This window comes from Leuresthes tenuis, unplaced genomic scaffold (assembly GCF_036924035.1).
Source record: "Leuresthes tenuis unplaced genomic scaffold, fLeuTen1.0.hap1 SCAF_13, whole genome shotgun sequence".
Lineage (NCBI taxonomy): Eukaryota > Metazoa > Chordata > Actinopteri > Atheriniformes > Atherinopsidae > Leuresthes > Leuresthes tenuis.
The window spans coordinates 4,548,546-4,564,095 of NW_027325367.1; the positions used below are offsets into that span (position 1 = coordinate 4,548,546).

At 41.4% G+C, this 15,550-nt stretch overlaps 1 protein-coding gene across 19 annotated transcripts in view; it reads left to right on the plus strand.

Moving 5' to 3' along the window:
- Nucleotides 1-6,478: 6,478 nt before the first annotated feature.
- Nucleotides 6,479-15,550, plus strand: part of afdna (afadin, adherens junction formation factor a) — a 93,547-nt gene continuing 84,475 nt past the window's right edge. For all 19 annotated transcript variants that reach the window (XM_072362768.1, XM_072362769.1, XM_072362773.1 and 16 more), the window contains exon 1: nt 6,479-6,781. In XM_072362768.1, the coding sequence (XP_072218869.1) occupies nt 6,680-6,781 (102 nt within the window). In that variant the 5' untranslated portion in view covers nt 6,479-6,679. The remainder of the gene's footprint in view (nt 6,782-15,550) is intronic.

Below are 15,550 nucleotides of genomic sequence, written 5' to 3' on the forward strand. Positions count from 1 at the left end.
AACCGCTTCTTTTCTGGCATATTTGAGCACCGCAGCTCTTTTTGTGAACATTTTAAACTCCTTAGTGGCCTCTGGTGTAATTTATGTCACCCCACGGGTGAGTTTGGGTGGTTTCATGAGGAAAAGATGATTCTGAATTCAATTCAGAACCTCTTTTCTCATCGAGTGACATCTCGTGTTAGAGTTTTCTTCTCTTATCGCTCTAAGAAGCCAACGTGGATCAATTTCTAGACTAATGATCCTTAAAGCTTTCTTTCTCAGAGATATTCCCCCTTTACGTCACCAGGCGGTGGGATAAAGATTATGTCAAAGTTGGTGGTTTTTAACAGAAAGCTCTGCTAACGTTACATTTCACACTATAATTTAGGAGAAGAGGATGTTCTTTTGTGTTGGTTAATCACGACCGATCACACAGTCTTCCTTCACCTGCTCTCCTCATCCTTCAATCTCCTCTACCTCCTTTGCCTATGACAGATTTCTTTATTCAGTCAGGCTTCTTGTTTCTAATCCATTTTGATTAATTTTATTACTTTGTTTACTTTGTGATTATTATTCACCATATATACATTTCCCGTACTTAACGCTTGTATTTTTAATCTTGGCCCCTCACTAAAGCACTGATGTGATGTCACTTAGGTGATGCTAAATCAAAGGCCTTCTGGGTCGTGAACCCACTTTAAAATCTGAAGGTTATGGATCAGGTTTTGTTGAAATGTACAAGACTGAAGCAGCTAATATTAACATTGGTTTACAGCTGACTCAGGTGTGAAACGCTTCTACTGACATGTTTTACAAGAACTTAACTTCTGTACCATGTTCTAACATTTCACAGTTCTTGTGTTGTTCCTACTTTATAGCTTTTGCTGTTACTTTTTGTCCCTTCCTTCCTCTTTAGAAGCATTTGGGGCCTGTTCAACACTGTGGGAAGCTGCTGTCGTCACATAGGAATACATATGGAGATATAAGAAGCTGACCTGCTGATAAATCAGAACCGAAGGCAGCTATGATTCCACAGTAACGTTAAAATCTCTGTTTTTAGTCACAGTCAAAGTTATGACCACGATACGACCTTTTGTCTGAGATATCATGCGATTCCTCAGTGTGTAACGAGCTTTAAGCTGGAAACAGAGTAAAGAAAACAAGGCAGTTTTATGATTTTTGATTATTTATGGTGAAATTCTTGAAGCTTTTTCACATTTTTCCATGAGGTCAAAGAGAAGAAGAACACATCTCACAGAAAAACACATCATTTCTCAATGTTTTTGTGTTGTTTTTAAACATTGTCATGTAATATTTTTCAGAAAAACGCTGTTTATTAGAGTATTTGTTTCCAGCGTTGGAGTTTTGTTTGTTGTTTGAGTTTCTCTGATGTTTGCTTCTTTTTATTTAATATATACGTGCTTTTTTGTGTCTCACGCTGTCTCTATATTTCAGATGTTAAGGGAACGGTTACAAAGCGACCCGACATTGATGTGTGATGAGTCTCAGGATCTCCAGTTGTCACAAGAGCAGACTGACAGAGAAATGGGAGAAAGAAACTGATTTATTAGACGGTATAAGGTAGGTCCAGTCCGGCATTATCTCTGGAAAAAGAGGAGGAACCGTTAAATGGGTCCAAGGAGCAATCGAATGGTTTTCGATGAGGGGCTTGGTATGTCTCCAGGAGGGTTTCCAACACAGGAGGGGTAATGATGACACTGGCTCTGGTGTGGTTTGTCCGAGATGCTGATGAGGAGAGCCGGCAGGTATAAAGCGAGGAAGCAGAGAAGAATGCGGGTTGGAATCCGGAGAGGAGGTAGAGGAAAGGTTACCCTGGGGAGCACAGGTAAAGGCACAGTAAGTCCAACACTGGTGAGTCTGATTACCAGCTACAGCAGCAGGTGGGCTGGCAGGAGTGGCCCAGACTCCACCCTGGACTTCCAGGACACCTGCTCAGCTTCGCCTGGAACTCAACACAACCACAAAACCACAGCCAAGTGCAATCATGACACCAGTGACATCAGACTCTGAAATCCTCCCTGTTCCAGCTGAGGTACGTCACTGTGGACCAAGAGTTCAGTTCAGCCTCTCTGCTTCCTGTCTTCACTTTGGAATAAAACCAAGGCCCATCAGGATATTTTACATGATCTGTGGTTGCTGAGCTGCTTCTTAAATGACTCTCAAATGTTTGCTTGCTTTGCTAACTTTGTTTCATCTTCAGTATTTTTTAATCTCATTAAAACTTGGGCTAAACTTTAAGATGAAGAAATTGGCTTGAAACGGTTACTGTAAGTCAGATAATCATTGCCAAATGTTATCATAGCTTATATAGACAAACTGCAGATAACGGAGGCCTGTTATGTTCAGAGCTGGAGACAAAATAATTGATAAGTATTTGGGAGGATGAGGACATGAAAGCGACGTGTGATTCTCATCTCGGACTGTGAGAAATGCAAAGCAGAGAGAGATCAAAACAAATTATCTTTCTCACTCTTTATCACAACACGACAGATGAAGTCACTCTGCTGCAGAACTGCTAGCGTCCGGTGAATAAAAACTGCTGTCTGCAATGGTGGCACAACCACGTTTTTGACAATAAGGAAGATTTTTGTCTGTAACGTTTGTGTGTAAATGTGTGTGTGTAGTGACAGACGAGGGGATAACATCTCAGACACAGGAAGTGGCGCAGCTATCTGGTTAAGTTGGTTTCCTGTTGTGGTTTTTCACTTCTGCTTCTCAAGTCAAACAAGTTCAGTGACAACTTCCTCGTCCTGAAGTACAACTACCACTACAGCAATGCTTATCACTTGCATACAAACCAGCTAAAGTGACAGCGCAAAGATTTTAAGAGAGAAATAAAAAGTAAAAAACACTGAATGCAGCCTATAAGAGGTTTCGATGTTTGCTTTGAAGGTTTTGTGAGCCCAAATGTGGATGTCGGCCCTTCCAAAGACTCACAGCAAGGCCAAGATCGAGACAAAACTTGTCAATTTTATTTATTCAAATGCTCACTTACAGAAAAATTAAAGAAGTTTACAGTAAAAAATGTCCTTGGTGGAGGTCACACCCCCAAAAAAGTTGAAAATCAATGATTTAAAGCTGTATTTTATTTAAATGATTCTATCTTTAAAGTCTCTAATGTCATATCTGTCACGTAAATGTGGTAAATTAATCTGTATTTCAACTGCTGTAGTGGGGGAAGAAGTTTGAATTAGTAATAAAGTGGAATAAAGAAAGTACACCCTCTTTCAATTCCAAGGTTTTATGGATCAGGACATAATAAAAAGATAAATTTGTCTTAAAATTAGGTAGCTTCGACCTCAGATGGACAACAACACATGACATATTACACTGTGTCATTCATTTTTTAACAAAAACTGAGACAAAATGCAGAACTAGTGGAGGAAAAACTAAGTGAACCCATAGGTTTTACATAAGAATTAAGAGGGTAAGTAGCAGCCAGGTGCTGCCGATCAAATACACCTGATTAACTGATCATCAGCGAGTGTGAGCAGCTCTATAAAAGCAGAAGTTTAGTCAGTTTTGCTGCTCTGGAGCATTCAGGTGTGTGTTAACACGATGCCAAGGAGGAAAGACATCAGACATGTTCCTTTTTTATCATTATTATGTCCTGATATCTAAAAGGTATCACTGGGCTTCACACACAGCTTCATTCTTGGTGTTTCTTTTAAAGATCTGAGATGAATATTGAGATGAATTCAGAAATATTTCAGGTTGCTTGCTGTTTGTCTTCCGTTCACTCTCAGATCAGCTGTTCTGATAAAAGTTATTTTGGCTCATTACTCACTGATGATCTCAACGCAGCACTCATCTATCACACACCAACGCCCACAAATTCTGCCTCAGTGACTAATGTGTTTATAAGAAGCCAGCGATGCTGCAGCTCTTCACCCCGTCTGGGAGGAAGGTGGGAGGCCCACATGACTAACCACTCCGCTGTATCACAGCTATTTCTGCAGATGTGATCACCACCATGTTTCTGACATTTCACATGTATCTGCCTGATATTCGGTGACCTTTCAGTCACTGATAGCTGCGCATTAATAAAGAGCCGGTGTTTGCATGGATGGAGCGCTCTGCCACACACACAGCTTCAGATAACCCCCCCACCACAACAAACCCGCACAGAAACAAGCCTTATCATTTGTGTCGACAGGAAGGAAGAACTCCAGCAGGGGTTATCAGTAAGTGTAGGTGAGACCGCAGACAATAGCTCATCCTGTACATATAGATGCCTATCAGGATGTCTGTACTTACATTAGAATACTTGAAAATGCTGGACTGGGCGGCTTGATTCACACATTTAATTCTTAATTTACTTTCTAAAGTCGATGGATGGATGGATGGATAGATAGATAGATCCAGATAGATAGATAGATAGATAGATAGATAGATAGATAGATAGATAGATATAGATAGATATATCCAGATAGATATAGATAGATAGATAGATAGATAGATCCAGATAGATATAGATAGATAGATAGATAGATAGATCCAGATAGATATAGATAGATATAGATAGATAGATGGATAGATAGATAGATAGATCCTGATGGATAGAAACCCGAGGCTTTGGCAGTGCTGTGTGGCATTCAGCACCTGCTAGCTAAAGCGTAATTAGGGGGAGGATATGACAACAGAAAACAATCATTTGCTCGCTGCTTCTCCGCAGTTGTGGATGTAAAGATGTGGGGTTAAGATTTCATCTTTAGGCAACCAAATGAAGCAACAGGGTGACTTCATCTTTCCTTTTTTTAACCTTTACTTAGCTGGAAAAAACACAACTCTTGAGATTTAGAATCGCTTTTACAGGAGCGGCCAGCACATGATTCACATGCAGCAAGGATAAACTACAGAGATAACAATCAACACAACTAAAGGATAGAGAAACGTCTTAAGAATCAAGACCAGCTGTTGATTCCCAGAACAAGAAGCAGCATTTAAAAGGCTTTTCCCACCTCTTCAGTTCAGGCTTCAGGGATAGTTAAAAGGAACAAGTCACGGGAGTGAAGACAATAGTTTCTTTAAGGTTTTTAGGGACATAGGTCGGGAGATGGGGTGCAAGGAGACCAAGAATAGCTTTGTAGATACAAATATACCAGTGTTTGAGTCTCCGGGAGGACAAAGCAAACCATCTGACACGTGCAAACAATGAACAATGGTGAATAGGAGTTTTAAGGTTTGGTAGACTGTATATTTTCATTAAAACTATGTCCTACGTCAACAATGACTAACCTGAACGTCACAAGCCGTTAAAACATAGTGCTATGCTTATTATAAAACCTATAACCTATATCAGTGTGATACACAATTTCACTCATTATACAGAGTAAGAACAAAAAAAACTGTGATAAGATTTTAAGAAACGTAATAATTTACAAACATAAGGTTTAAAGATGATGATAAAAAGTTTTTAAACTGATAGGAAAAGACAAATCTGTGTTTATTAACTGTTAAAATAGAAAAAGAAACATGAAATACAGCCAAACTAAGGAAACGTACCATTTCAGGTCTTATAATTCTCTGCATCTGGGATATTTAAATCCGTCTGTGTCAGAACACGTCTTTACGTTCACATCCATGTATCTTTTACAAGAAATTTACTATTAATATAGCACAGGAATGATGAATAACTTGAGAGATTTCAATACAGAAGGCCTACTTTTATCTTCAATAAGTATTATCCTGGGGAAAAATTACAAAAAACTGCACATAAACTATTTCGTATCACTTTTCACACAGTTTAAAATAACTGTACTATAGCACACTTTAAACTAAAGTTATCTGCAATTACAAGTGTGTTTAACTCAATATCTTATGTTAAACATATTTTTGTATATTTCAAAATTGAACATTTAGCATATTTTAAATTACATTTGAGTTTAATTGTCAGTGCACGTGTATTTCAACCCCTAAAGTTACTATTAACTACTGATTTGTATTCATGTAAATGCACAAAAAGTATGATTGTGCATATTAAAATAAAAGTGGCATGTTTTCATGGCATATTGCCTTGATATCAGTGGCACTTTTGCAGATACTTTTTGTTTACTTACAAAATAACAGAAGTAAACTTTATTTTACTAATCAAACATGTACATTAGTTCAGTTGTTCCACTTTAGCTCGCAAAAGTACAATAAATACTCTTCAAACTAGCTGTTTAAAATCGGTATAATTCAAGTTAACTAATTATTACCACAGTTTAAGTTGACTAAAGATTAGTCTGACTGTTAGTACGCTCCGATTTGTTAAGATTATAAATACTTTGCGCATTTATTCTTCAAATGAAGGTAATCAGTCGTTCAGACGGTTTATTAAAAAGGTGAATTTGATAATATACGATGACGTAATCCGTTTCACTACTTTACGTGCCTGCGGTTAACCCCGTCGCGTCATGAGTCACGTTGGCCGGACCTGAAACAGTTAACCACTGTGCGCGTTCTCAGAGATACCGCGAGAGCGCGCAGAGGTGCATCGCGAACGCGAATCAGAGGCAGATCAGACAGCAGGTCGGTCGATGAGCTGCGAGACAGACCGCTCAAAGTCCTGGCAGCTAGGCGGTAGACCTGAACCTTTGGTTTCTGTGGCGGCTTCTTCTTTTCCTGTGGACTATCGTTCCCGGACGGTTTATCCCACAGTACACACGCTTGGAGAGGGTCTGAAAGGCTGTCCACAATGTCGGGGAGCAGGGAGGAGGAGAGGAGGAAACTGGCCGACATCATCAACCACTGGAACGCCAACCGGCTCGACCTGTTCGAGATCAGCCGGCCCACAGAGGTAGGAGACCTGCACAGAGTGGCAGGGGAGGCCGCGGACCCGCTGGGGCCTCTCACGGTTGAAATAAAGCTGCCACTGACTGATACATGGGTTGGAAATGTTGAAAGTGGGGTTGTGTTGTGGGCAGCGTGGTTAGGTAGTGGTGAGTCCCCCCTTCTCGTACGTGAGTGCAGCGAATGAATGCCAAACTCAATTGAAAAAACGGGTAATTCACTAAGTAGTGCTGTACACACATTGTTTATCACGGGGCCCTTAATATCGCCGTAATTTTCAGGCTGTCATGGCGAATAATCAAACCACTTGATACATTTATTCTCAATCCAGCGTTGTGTGTTTTTATAGAAAGAAACATGTTACACTAACGTAGCTAGCTGCTAGCTACCGCCCACAACTGTGTATCTGAGAGGTAGCTAAACATTGATCCTTGTTAAAGTTGGCAGCTTTTTACTTTGAGCTTATTAGATATGCCGAATTGTAGATGAATGTTTGTACTTTAATTATCTATGTTGAGATATAATTGTTGAAATTATGTGTGCGTGTGATAAGAGAGTCAGCACTGATTTGCCAGATTTTGCGCAGCTAGCTTGTTAACAAGCTCATTATTGTTAAATGGAAGAAACAGAGTGGTATGATAATTGTTGCGTCGCATTTAAATGGGAACGAAAACTTGTAAAACATCCATTTGTGCCGGTGTTAGCTGTGCGTGTTGCGTGTAGCCGACATGCAGCAGAGACCGCAGTGGCTAACAAACCCGTGCACACAGTGAGCTTGTTTGATACTCTGAACAAATAGATAAAAGCTTAAAGTATTAGCAACTAGCTGTGTAAATGCTCCGTCCTGGATGGGCACTCAGATCACGAGTGGTACTCTCCCAGAAGCCATCCCGCTCCCTGTCAGAGCAATAACGGGCCATGTCATGTCCTGCATTGTCCTCAGACTACAGTAGCTAGCTTGATGCGAGCTGCTTGTGTGACCAACAATAATTTAACCCTGCAACACAATGAGAAGCAGAGCTGTGTGGACTTAGGTTGTGGTAGTTTACTAATGCCTCCACAGGATGTGAAACAGCTGCTTGGAGGCTCCAGCGGGATATTTGTAGTCCAAGTTAGCCAGTATCCATCAGACCCTTCCTCTGACTGTTGCATCTTCTTAGGAAGTAGTTTTGATTTAAAGCTGTGATTGTGTTAACAACAGTTTTTAGGCGGGCAGCCAACCCCCCACCTTGTCTTGAGTAAGGGTGTAAGGCTGGTGGTGGGGGTCACAGGGTCCCCTCTCTTCTTCTTGAGCCGATTAATTAATCAGGCTTGAAGCTGACCAACCGATTGCCGGGGTTGTTGTGCACTGCACAGCACACACAACCTCCCTATCCTGTGAGGAATCATTAACCCACGTCCAGAAGTTCCCGAGGCTGTAATTCTCTCACGGTGCATGGTGCGTTGCTGCTGGAGCATGCTCGGCGTCTTGTCCAGTAGAACGTGATTAAATGTAAGCAGATGCCTGGCTGTCCTTGCTACGCCACACCCTCCTGCCCATATGTCAGCTGGTGGAGCCCCCAAGCTGCACAAGTGTCCGTCAAATTGTGTGTCTGTGCATGAGATGCGTCCTGCTAAGAAAACTTGCAGCATGATCCGTGATTGACAGCCATTTTAGATTTGAGGCAACACAAAGAATTTGAATTTCTGACAGTTTTTAATGAGAAATCTCTTAATTTAACACCAACCCGCCACCGAGAGCAGTTAGATCATTCGTGTGATCAGATTAGCCATGGATGGCTGATTAGTCTGGACCAAAGGTTCTCAAACTTTTTAATCTTGCAAACCCAAACCGAATAAGTCCCGCTGGGGCACTTATGGTGGGCTCATTATAACATAACAGGTACCTCGATCACATGGAGACTCACAGTAGGCAGAAATGTGGAGCTTATTTCACACGCTTCGCTGAGCTCGAAAGATGTGGCACAATAGTTGGGCTTTGTTCAAAAGCAATTGCAGAAACCGCTCGTCTTGTTTGGATAACGAGATTATGAGAAAGTTAACATAAGCACTTATGCAATGTAGAGGTAGAGTATTGGTGGACGCTTCCAGAGTAGCTCCAGTCAAGCTTGCTGTTGTAAATTGATGCTCCTGCTCAGGCTGCATCATTGACATCAAGCTTTGGATGCCTTGAAGTTGAATCTAAAATGAAAAACTAGCGAGCGTCGTCCTTCAGTGTAACACCTTCTAAACCCAGCAGGATGGTGACTGTAACGCACAGCATCTAAGAGTTACTCCACCCCTTCAGCTGTTTATCATAAGTAATCACCTCAACTCCCACTCAGGATTCATCTCATGCCGGCATGCTGCAGTTGACAGTAAACGTCCTCTCATTTCTTTATAAGTCCTGGTATTGATTCATGGATATTGATATGGCTAAACACCTAGCTAATGTTGCTGCTTAGCATTTTATTGAATTATAATTACTGTAAGTCAACCAAAAGCATTGCTATTGACTGTAATTCCTGTCAGCATGGTTATTTTTTTGCCTTATTTCTGAGCTAAGAGGGTGTGAAAGCTGAGCCAAAAATCTTCCACAGTCAAGTTGTTTCTAAAGTGATTGTAGTGGAGGTTTCGTTCTATTTGAACTAAAGGAAGGTGATGTTTGTTCCAGATAATAGTCGGTTATTTGCAAGTTGAGTGAGTTAAGGCTTCTGAAAAGCTTAACTTAAATGGTTTTCAGGTGTTGTTGGTGGCAGAAGCTCTTAGAAGTATGAACATTTGTTTGTTCAGATTATGGACACCTCATCGTAAAGGTCTTTGAGTGACGAGTTCAACTCCATGATGTTCAGTTAAAGATGTTTTTTATCCTTTTTCATGTACAGTAAGAGCTTCTTAGCCTGCTAAACATTTGTTCAATCAGACAGATTTCGTGAATATTCCTCGCAGCTTACCCACAGCAAATAGAAATAGACGTATATGTGTGTGTCAGGCAGAGAGGCAGAAAATGCAGCACAGAGCCTTTGCAGCAGAGTTTCTCCAGTCATTTGGCTCAGGTGCTCTTCCTAATAATGCCAAAGGAAAAGCACGGAGCATGCTAAAATGCCTGGCTGTTAATGTGACTGCATGCAGGTCAGACACGTGCCTCATTTACGCAAATGTAGCTTCATTGGGCTTAGTAAGACTTTCACAAATAAATCACCTCCACGATAATTCAGGCTTGAGCTTGTTCTGTTGCTGTCACATTAATGGAAAGAAATGCACGTCTGAGAGCCACCTCTTAGCCTTTGGATGCTGACGACTGATACCCAGCAGCTCGGTGTGCTTGGAAAGCTGCACAGAGGCGAAAAGTTGTGGACAAGATTGACTCGAGTACAACTTTTGTTACAGAAACACGCCCAGTAAATCTAAAGAGATGTTTCAGAAACCAAAGTGTGGTTAGACATGCTTTCAATTTGACAAATTAGGTCCATATTCTCTTGCAAGAAAGTGCAGCGACATGCCAGGAAGCTAATGTGTGAACAGCATTGTTGGAGGCTCGTTGGACGGGACAGACACACCTTGGATTTGGAGCCATGATAAAGTAGATTATGCATATTTCTTTACAAATGTGCCTCTAAGATTAACTTCAGGCAGTTTGCATCCAGTAATACAGTTAAGTGCAAAGATGTTGCGGTGTTGTAATTAACAGGTAGTGCTCTTTAACCATGTCGTTATTCATTATAGTGTCAGACCAAGCTGCTTAATGTGAAGGTAACTTCCTGTTTAGGTGTCATTTTCCCCACGAGTGTTGATTCATGTAAATCGGGTCGTATTAGGGAATGTTTGTTGTTGAGACGAGGCTGGGGGGGGGGGGGGGGGGCAGTTTTAAAGCTCCTCCATTTGTGCCCAGTGTCGACTGAAGGAATATAATGTCCACTTTTCTGAATCAGTGTCAGTTTGTAGATTACTTGCATGGAGCATCCATAGCTGAGTGTCTGCAGGAGCTTAAAAAGACAGAAAGAGTTTTAGATCTAAACTTAAGGTCTTTAAAACAAAATTTGTTCCCTTTTAAATAGACGTTCTAGAGGTTTTAAGCTGCAGTAGAGTTAGATGTGTGTATATATGTGTGTATTTAGTTAAACAGAGCAGAAACTGTTGTCTTTTATTGATTTTATTTACAATAAGGAGCTCATGTAGATTCATAACTTCAGTCTTTTTAATGCTCATGCAACCTTGCAGCATATAACTCAATTTGAATCTGATTCGGTCTTTTTTTTGGAGGGACATTTCCAACAATCAGGTGGTGGAATTTAAGCTGCATGATTAAAGCTGCAATCAGCGCGCCTTTTTATTGCTGCAAATACGTTTTTTTTAAAATGCTGAGACATTCCCAAAGTCACGTTCTTACTGTAGCTCAAAAAGCTGGACTAAAGCTGGACTTTAAGGCAGAGGTGACCTCACAGTAAGGAACTTTCACTGCCTGGTTGTGCAGCAGAAACTCATTGTTGCTTATTCTCCTTATATGGGAAACGAAAAACATTAGGATGTTGGACTACCGAAGCCTTTATTTGAAGTCATACAGGCTTCCTGTGTATTTAAAATGCCCTCTTTTAGCTGTAGTCCTACGTTTGACCACAGGAAACATAGCAATTATCTTTTTTCCACTAAATGGTTTGTGCCCATTTCATAAAACTCTGGTTAATGTTGTTTTCTTCTGGTACACTTTGGCAGAATTTGGAGTAGAAGCTGGTTACTAGCAGGAAGCTCCCGTGGGATGTGAAATGCAACATATAAGCAGTCTTGCCATGACATCAGTGACCACTCCCTCCCTTTCCCTGCTGCACAGGAAACAGGAAACTTAGCAGGAAGTGTGTGTTTTTTGGAGATAGTGTGTTTCCTGTCGTCTAGGTGGAATGGCTGTGCCGTTTCCAGAGCAATACAGGATCAGATTTTCTTTTATTTCGCCCGTTATTTGCAGATTTAAAAATCTCCCGTAGAGCTGTTTCCACCTAAGAAACCAGCCGCCATCTTTGCTGTTGCAAAGGAAACTGTTTCAGGGTGTCTGGTTACTTGTTGTCCATATGGCCGATTGATTCATCTAAACTTTAGCTAAAGAATCTCTGCTCTAATCTTTCTCATCACCATCCATCCTCTCAGGTCTCTCTGTTCTGTCTTTGGATAATCCGTTGCATGTTTTTAGCACTTTTACACTGTTCATACAACCCACTAACACCTGCTAACATCTGGCTTTTGAGTGCATTGTAAATTGTTAAATCGGTATTAAGTCATGAGTATTTATCAGTTCGGGCTCCAGTTAGCATTGATGGGAACACATAACCTGGATACAAATGTTAGTTTTTGTAAGGAGGCCACCATGTTTTTTGCCAATCAGCGGTCCAATTAAAACTGTCTTATGAGGAACTGTTGTCCAGCACCGCCTAGCTAGAGATGAGCTGCATTTGGACAGAGACGTTCTGAGGGCCGTGGTCCCTAGTTCCCGTATGTCCGAATGCGCGAGAAAAGGTTCTAGGAACTGGAAAAGGTTCCTACAGTGGGAATGCGCCTATAGTTCCTGGTCTGGTTCCCAGGTAATTTAGGGTAAACGTGTTGCTAGTTTTAACAGGTGTGACCGCATTTAAAAGGCACTACTTTTGGTGCAAAAACGGCATTAAGGATAAGGATCCGTCATTTCCTTTTTACTTTAGCTGCTATTATTGTGAGAATAAAGAGAGTTAGATGATGAACAGACATCCTGTGAACATTTGCAGTGAAGTGAGTCCAAAATAAACTTCTGCCAAGAACCAAATGTGGGTAAAATAAAACTGAGCCCGTGTGCAATAAGTAACGGCGTCCGTTAATCAAAGCGTAGCGGCTTGTTGTCGACAGTGTTTTTAGGATGGAAAGAAAAACAACACAAAGTTCACAAGCTTCTGATGTTGGTGACGTAATTCAAAATAAACCATTCATGATACCATTTTCGAGCTGGCAGAACCAGTTTGGTCTGTACCTGTCATTGTCAGGTGAGTTTAAAACAAACCGTATATGAATAAAATCGCATTACAGTTGACTTTATGGGGGTTGAAAATGTCAAATATATCAAGTGTGACATAGATATTATATAAAATGCTCAAAGCTTTTCATCGAAAATAAGATAGACTAGATTCTTAACTATTCTATAGGATGAAAAGGAGTTTCTATCCACAAATCAATCAACTATTGAACTCTGGACTATAACATATTATCTAAGAATATTTTTCTATAAATACATTCTTTTTCCTGACAGGCATACACATATTTCTTCAAGTACAGCCACAAAAATACATTTCGCTGCGCATTGTACCGTGTATAATTGTGCATGTGACAAATAAAACTCTTGAATCTTTAATCTTTATTCGTCCCACATTGGGAAGAGTAAAGAATCTGCACAGTACTGGAAATTAGAAGGATGGAAAGATAAATAACGGAGCATAAAAAGTAACAGCTGAAGCTGAATTTTTGCATTTTTCCCACTAAAGTGGCGTTAATCCAGTAAGACATGATGCAACATGAGTTTACCTTCTCCTGTGTTCCTTGAAGCAGCCGTACACAATAAAAAGCAGCAGACTAACCCTACATGACGACAAAGCAGCTGTTTCTGACTGTTTTTGTTCAGTCCACAAAATGGATAAAGTATAGGATGAATTCTTCATTACATTGTTAGAATTAAGATGGATTCAGGATGTTTTTTAATGGCTTGCTGGTGCCTCACTTTGACTGAAAGGTCGACGTGGATCCGTTTTTTCAGCTATAAAGGGCCGCCGCTCGGCAGAGGCCTGGTTAACGGAGCTGCTAGCCTCCGCTACAACGACAGCACCATGAGGTCACTCGCACATTTGTCCAGCTTCTGACCGCTGTGTGCATTTATCTGTGTTTGCATTGTTCCTCTGTCCGCTCACAGGCCGCACCCTCCCTCCTCCTCTCCCATCATGTCACGCCGTTGCTAACTGGCAGCGTCACCACGGTAACGCCGAAGCTGTGACGAGGTCACGCTACAGGAGCTCAGAAGAGAGGCCTCTCAGCCGCACACGCCCTGCAGCTGACAGCCTTTTGCACCGTGTGCACATTCGGGATGCTGTGATCAGGGCTGCAGCAGACCAAGAACTATTTAAACCATTCATTGGTTTATTTTTTTAATGAATGCAACAAGTTTAAGTGTTGAACGACACGTCAGAAGAGCAGAAAGTCAGTGGAGATGCTGCAGCTTTGACGTTGAGCTGATTCTCTTTTAAATTCTGTCTTTTCCTTTGTTTGAAATGCTCCCAAACAGACACACTTTTCCTCTTTATCTCTGATTTTGCTCCCCGTTGTTTTCTCCGGTTACACATTTGCTTTTGCTGATTGTTAACAGACAAACGGAGGCTTATTTGGCTGTAGATTGGAAAGAATTTGAAGAATTTCGAGGCGTTGTTGGTTTCCTGAATGAATGCAAACACATTGGCATCTTTTAGGCCTTGTCCACTACACCGGTAGTTTCATATTACAGATTTATCTGCCCATTTGCTCTCGTCTGTCACGTGAAAACACTGCTTTTGTTCCCTGAAATCGAGTGATTTGGAAAACTCTGGTTACAGCGTTGTCATGTGGACCGGCACAGAGGGTTTTGGCTCTGTGCGACTGTGCTGCTCTCATCTCGTTTCCTCGTGAGAGTGCAGATGCTAACCCTGTTTACAGGGCTGTTTACATTTAAAATGGATGTGCAGGTAACTGTCTTAGCAAATGAACATCAAATATGACATCTGGTGCCTTTGGATTGTGCCCCCCCCTGTTGACTGTTGCGGTGTCGCTTGTTGTTTCATGTTTCTGAGTTCTATTTATTGTTTTTGTGACTATATGAGAGAAAAACTCCCTTGTATGTGTTTCCAGGGCTTAAATCTGGACTTTCTCCATCCCATGAGTACTTTTGAATTAGCTGCTTCTTGTTTAATTTAGTCTTTAGCCTTAATTCCAGCTGCTTCTATAACATTTGACCTCGTAGACTAGTTTTTCTCAACAGCCACAGCACCAAATGCTCCTCTGGGCGCCCCGCTGGCCTGAGATGATTCTGCCTCTGCATGTGTCTGAGAGTCCACATCCCCGTGCTCATCTGCAGAGCCCATCAGGCCCAATGAAGCTGTAAATGTCCCGCATGTCACATTTCACGGCCAGCCTCTGTAGGTGTGTGTCCGCATGTGTCGGAGCAATCACACCGGAGCGGTTTGTTACGGCGCAGGGCAAAAGATCACGACCACACGTCTTATCGCCGGTCCAGCGGAGTTATGGCTCATCTCTGCAACTCGCACATGAATTCGTGCACAGACTAACATGATTTGATGAGTGACCTTGCAGCTCGCCAACATCGCAGTTAGTCCCGTAAAAACATCTTCATGTTTCTCACTGCTTGAGTGGTTTGTGGTTCTAACATCAGCTCGGAGGTTGTCATAGTTGCTTAGTCTGGACTGGTTCTGCAGTGCGTTTTACTCTCCAAACTCGGGCTGTTATTTCTTTATTCAGACAAATGAGATCTCAATTACATTTCTGTTGTCGTGCCTGTGAGTCGGTTTCATTTATACAGCTGGAAAATGGCAGTTTTTGTTTTCTGTTTTCTCCGAATTTGACATGCAGCTTGAAACACTTAAAGGAAAAGCTCACAAATATTAGAGTAACGTGTAATGAAATCCTGCTGCTGAAAACTGCAGAAAATAAACAGGCAGGAGTGTTTTCTGTCAGGCTTGTTTGCAGCATGTTTGTATCTTATCTCCGTCTGGCTACAGCTCGCTGTATCAGCTGTGATTAATGC